Source organism: Moschus berezovskii, chromosome 6 (genome assembly GCF_049115385.1).
Source record: "Moschus berezovskii isolate FMDL1 chromosome 6, NW_MosBer_1.0, whole genome shotgun sequence".
Lineage (NCBI taxonomy): Eukaryota > Metazoa > Chordata > Mammalia > Artiodactyla > Moschidae > Moschus > Moschus berezovskii.
Genome location: NC_142465.1, coordinates 82,403,246 through 82,409,245, shown reverse-complemented (window position 1 = coordinate 82,409,245; position 6,000 = coordinate 82,403,246). Strand labels below are relative to the sequence as shown.

The 6,000-nt window shown below is 53.4% G+C and overlaps 1 protein-coding gene across 1 annotated transcript; it reads left to right on the top strand.

Annotated features, from left to right (window-relative positions):
- Positions 1-390: 390 nt before the first annotated feature.
- LOC129536101 (uncharacterized) lies at positions 391-5,271 on the top strand. Its single transcript, XM_088837235.1, is given in 5 exon segments — positions 391-880; positions 883-1,749; positions 1,752-4,316; positions 4,319-4,611; positions 4,912-5,271. Coding segments are annotated over 5 exon segments (4,218 nt in total). The 5' UTR covers positions 391-747.
- Positions 5,272-6,000: the final 729 nt, after the last annotated feature.

Here is a 6,000-nt window from a genome sequence, read left to right as displayed (position 1 = left end):
ATTTGTGTTTGTTTGTGTGATCTGTATTGTCTTCTTTGTTCTCCTTTTTCAGTGCACCAACCCCCTGCCCCTATGGGACAAACTATAACTACCCCTCTTAGCCTCACTCTAGGACACTGGAAAGAAGTCGTTGGCTGAGCCCGCGACCTGTCGGTCGAAGTGAAAAAACGAAAGTGGACCACCTTATGCCCCTCAGAATGGCCAACCTACAATGTCAGGTGGCCACAAGAGGGGACTTTTAATATTGATATTATCTTTCAGGTCAAAGCCTTGGTATTTCAACCGGGGCCCCATGGACATCCTGACCAGGTACCCTACATCGTGGTTTGGGAAGATCTTACTCAGAACCCACCCCCTTGGATAAAATATTTAATCCCTTTTCGAGAAGCTCCGAACCCTAAGCCCCCCCCCCCACCACTCCTCTTATCCCCCTCCCTTCCCCCACTTCCACCCTTTGCCCTTTAAAACTTCCCGAAGCAAAACCAAAACCTCCCGTCCTCCCGGGAGATCAAGACAGCCTATTTCTCCTAGACTCACCCCCCCCCTTATGCTCAGCCCCAACTGGCCCATCCGGAACCACAACCCCCACCCACCGCTCCCCAGCTCCCGTCCCCCGATTCCACGCAGGCAGAGAGAGAAACCCTCACTACCCCTCCGCTCTCCAGCTGACTCCGCATCCGGCGGGAGTGCGGAAAAGAGTCGGAAGATCTCTGGACCACCCTTCCCCTCCGATCGGTGGGCGGTCAGATGCAGTACTGGCCGTTCTCTGCATCTGACCTCTATAACTGGAAGACTCATAACCCCTCTTTCTCCCAAGACCCCCAGGCATTAACAGGATTAATTGAATCAATCCTGTTAACCCACCAGCCGACCTGGGACGACAACTCCTGCAGACTCTCCTCATGACAGAGGAGCGGCAACGTGTCTACCTCGAAGCCCACAAAAATGTCCCGGGGGCAGATGGGAGGCCAACCCAACTGCCTAATGAGATCGAGGCCGTTTTTCCCTTGACCCGCCCAACCTGGGACTACAATACAGCTGCTGATAGGGAGCGACTCCGTCTCTATCGCCAGGTATTCCTAGCGGGTCTCAAAGGGGCGGGGAGATGCCCCACCAATTTGGCAAAGGTACGTGCTATAATACAGGGAAAGGATGAGACGCCTGCGGGGTTTCTAGAGAGACTAATTGAGAGTTACCGTATGTATACCCCATTTGACCCCCTAGCTGAAGACAGACAGCCCGACATAATTATGACTTTCATCGGGCAGTCGGCCTCAGATATTCGTAACAAGTTACAGCGGCTAGAGGGGTTACAGGGATATACTCTTCAAGACTTGGTAAAAGAGGCAGAAAAAATTTACAACAAAAGAGAAACTCCGGAAGAAAGGGAAGAGAGGTTCCATAGAGAACAGGAAGAAAGAGAGGATAAAAGAGATAAAAAACGTAATAAAGAGCTAACCAAGATATTGGCCACCGTAGTGCAGAATACAGGGCAGAATAGGTCAGGACAGAGCAGGGACCTGGGAGACAAGAGAAAGCCACGGGTCGACAGAGACCAATGTGCATACCTCAAAGAGAGAGGACATTGGGTTAAAGACTGCCCAAAGAAGACCCAACCTCAGGGGCCCAAAAAGAAGCCCATCCCTGTCTTGTCCCTAGAAGAAGAAGACTGGGGGCGTCAGGGCCAGGAGCCCCCCCCCGAGCCCCGGATAACCCTTGATGTGGGGGGCCAACCAGTAACCTTTCTGGTTGACATTCGGTTCTGACAGAGGCAAAAGGACCCCTGAGCTCTAAAACGTTGTGGGTTCAAGGAGCAACAGGGGGCAAGCTGTACCGATGGACGACTGAGCGGAAGGTCCACCTGGGCACCGGACAGGTAACACATTCCTTTCTGTTAGTTCCAGATTGCCCCTACCCCCTCCTCAGGCGAGACATCCTCTTGAAGGTAGGGGCCCAGATCCACTTCCAGCAGGGGAGGGCCACCGTCACGGGGGAAAAGGGACAACCTCTTCAAGTCTTGACGCTGCGCCTTGAGGATGAACATCGGCTCCATGACAGCCCTTCAGTACCCCCACCACCCGTAGGCCCCAACTGGCTCTCTGAGTACCCCGGAGCATGGGCCGAAACAGCTGGAACGGGACTGGCCACCAGACAGGCCCCTCTGATTATAAACCTAAAACCCTCGGCTACTCCCGTATCAATCCAGCAGTACCCTATGAGTAGGGAAGCTAAAGAGGGTATACGGCCACATATACTGAGACTGTTGCAACTAGGTATTCTGGTACCCTGTCAGTCGCCCTGGAACACCCCCCTCTTACCAGTAAAAAAGCCCGGCACAGGTGATTACCGGCCAGTCCAAGACTTGCGAGAGGTCAACAAAAGAACAGAAGATATTCACCCCACAGTGCCTAATCCTTACAACCTACTCAGTACCCTACCCCCAAGTCACACCTGGTACACAGTGCTGGATTTAAAAGATGCCTTTTTCTGTCTGAGGTTAAGCCCTCAGAGCCAGCCCATTTTTGCCTTTGAGTGGAAAGACCCCACAGCAGGGATCTCAGGGCAACTCACCTGGACAAGATTGCCACAGGGGTTCAAAAATTCCCCCACCTTGTTCGACGAGGCCCTACACCACGACCTGGCTGACTTCCGGACGGACCATCCAGATCTCGTCCTCCTACAATACGTGGATGATCTGCTTCTGGCCAGCAAAACTAAACAGGACTGTATGGCAGGTACAGGGGCCCTGCTTCAGAGGTTGGGAGAGTTGGGGTACCGAGCTTCTGCTAAAAAGGCCCAGATATGCCAGCAGCGAGTGACCTACTTGGGGTACCTCCTGGAGGGGGGTCAAAGATGGCTAAGTGAGGGACGGAAAAAGGCCGTAGCTCTAATACCGACGCCCACCAATGCCAGAGGGCTACGGGAATTCCTCGGGAGTGCTGGGTTCTGTCGCCTCTGGATACCAGGGTTTGCAGAATTGGCGGCCCCCTTATATCCTCTCACCAAGGCAAATGTGCCCTACCACTGGGGAGAAAAACAACAACTGGCATTCGACCAGATAAAAAGGGCCTTACTGACTGCTCCCGCGTTGAGCCTCCCGGATGTGACTAAGCCCTTCACTCTCTATGTTGATGAGCGAGAGGGAATAGCTAAGGGAGTTTTGACTCAAACCCTTGGGCCATGGAAAAGACCTGTGGCCTATTTCTCAAAAAAACTGGACAATGTAGTGTCAGGATGGCCTCCATGCCTCCGCATGATAGCCGCAGTGGCGGTTCTAATAAAAGACTCTGACAAATTAACTTTTGGCCAGCCCCTCACGGTGGTGGCCCCCCATGCTGTAGAGACTGTCATCCGCCAGCCCCCTGACCGATGGCTCTCTAACGCCCGAGTCACCCACTATCAGGCCATGCTTCTGAACCCGGAGTGAGTGAGGTTTGGGACGTCCACCTCTCTAAACCCAGCCACTCTGCTTCCTGATTCCGACTCCCCGTCCCCAGTCGCGCATGACTGTCACCAGATCCTTGCAGAAGTCCACGGTACCCGGGAAAACTTAAAGGACCAGCCCCTGCCAGATGCCGAGATGACTTGGTATACCGACGGCAGCAGTTTCCTGCAGGATGGTGAGCGGAAAGCTGGGGCAGCCGTGGTAGATGGGAAAACTGTCGTATGGGCTAGCGCCCTAAGCCCGGGGACCTCCGCTCAGAGTGCAGAACTTATAGCCCTGACCCAAGCCCTAAAGAGGGCCCAAGAAAAAAAAGTCAACATTTATACTGACAGCCGGTATGCCTTCGCCACCGCCCATGTTCATGGAGAAATATACCGAAGGAGGGGTCTCCTCACTTCAGCCTGCAAGGATATCAAAAACAAACCAGAAATACTAGACCTCCTCCAGGCCCTCTTCTTGCCAAAAAAACTGAGTATTATCCACTGCCCCGGACATCAATGGGGAGATGACCCCGTGGCAGAAGGGAATCGGATGGCTGACAGGGCCGCCCGCACAGCCGCACTGGGTCCACAGGTCCTTCCCTTAAAAGTGCCCAAAGCCACCCAGATGCCGGAACAGTTCCCCCTCGAATATTCGGACGACGACCTGCAAACCGCCCAGCAATTGGGGGCCAGATACGATGAGCAGCTGAAGGTCTGGAAACTCCAAGAAAAGACAATCCTGCCCCAACGGCAGGCAAAAAAACTGGTGACCCGTCTCCACCAATGGACCCACCTCGGACACAAAAAGCTAAAGACACTGCTCCAAACAAAGTAGCAAACTTACTACATTCCTAAACTCAACTCCTTGGTCCAGCAGATAACTGAGGCCTGTGTCCTTGTGCTAAGGTAAACGCCAAACACCTTAAAATGCCGGAAGGGACCCGAATAAGGGGAAAACGCCCCGGGACAAATTGGGAAATAGATTTCACCGAAATCAAACCAAGCAAATACAATAACAAATACCTCCTAGTGTTCGTCGACACCTTTTCAGGATGGACAGAGGCCTTCCCTACCAGACGAGAAACTGCCCAGGTGGTCGTCAAAAAAATCCTGGAAGACATCTTTCCCCGGTTCGGCTTGCCTAAGGTAATAGGGTCAGATAATGGCCCGGCCTTTGTCTCCCAGGTAAGTCACGGTGGCCAAGTTACTGGGGATAAATTGGAAATTACATTGTGCTTACAGGCCCAGAGCTCAGGACAGGTAGAACGGATGAATAGGATACTAAAAGAGACCTTGACTAAACTAGCTCTGGAGACTGGCACTAGAGACTGGGTCCAACTCCTCCCCATGGCTCTGTTCCGGGTCCGGAATACCCCGGCCCGGCATGGATTGACCCCTTTCGAGATCCTCTATGGTAGCCCTCCCCCCATAACGACCTTCCTAGAACCCGCTATTGACTCCCTGGCTAATGCTCCCGGTTTGCAGGACCGGATAAAAGCGCTCCAGATCATCCAGCGCGAGGTCTGGAAGCCCCTTGCCGAGGTCTACCGCCCCGGGGACATCGTCATCCCCCATCAGTTCCAGACCGGGGACTCTGTCTACGTCCGGAGACACCAGTCTAAAACTCTTGAACCCCACTGGAAAGGACCATTCACCGTGCTTCTGACCACCCCAACGGCTCTAAAGGTAGACGGCATCGCTGCTTGGATCCATTCCTCACACGTTAAGCGCGCCCCTCCATCACACTCCGCCAATGACGGCCCGGGCAGCCCAGACAGACCGCCCCGATGGAAACTCCAGCGCTCTCAAAATCCACTCAAGATAAGATTCTCAAAGATTGCATAACTGTAGTTTTTATAATCTTGAGTTTCCTATCCCCTGCTTCCCCTACTAACCCCCATGCCCCGAAACAACTGGTGATGTGATCTGGTCAACGACCAAAACTGCCCCCGTGGGGACTTGGTGGCCCAACTTATATCCTGACCTATGTAAACTAGCCTTGGGGGCCCCACACCCCTGGGACCTGGAAAGATATTTTGACACTTCCAAAGCGCCCCAAAAAGAGAGCCCCCCCCCGCCGAGCGACTGGGGCTAGACCCGTGGGGAGGGTGCAGAATGCCTGATAAAACCCTCCCATTCTACGCCTGCCCTGGGTATCATAGAGATCGCGGGCTAAATCCCCAGTGTGGAGGTGGGGAATATTTCTACTGTAAGAGTTGGGGGTGCGAGACCACAGGGGACACGTATTGGAATCCCTCCTCCACCTGGGATTATATCACTGTCAAGGCAAATTACACTCATCCACCCTTCGAAGAGTGGAAGACCCTCAGCCATGGGTCATGTAAAAGTTGGTGTCACCCCCTGCAGGTATCATTTACAGAAAAAGGAAAAAAGGCCACCAGATGGTGGGGTGCCGGATATTCGTGGGGGCTCAGGATGTACAAAGAACGGTCAGACGATGGCCTTATCTTCAAAATCAGATTAAAAATAGATCCACTGCTGTCGGGCCCAACACCGTCCTGGGAGACCAAAAAGCTCTCCCCAGACCAACGTCCCCAGCCCTAACTATACCAA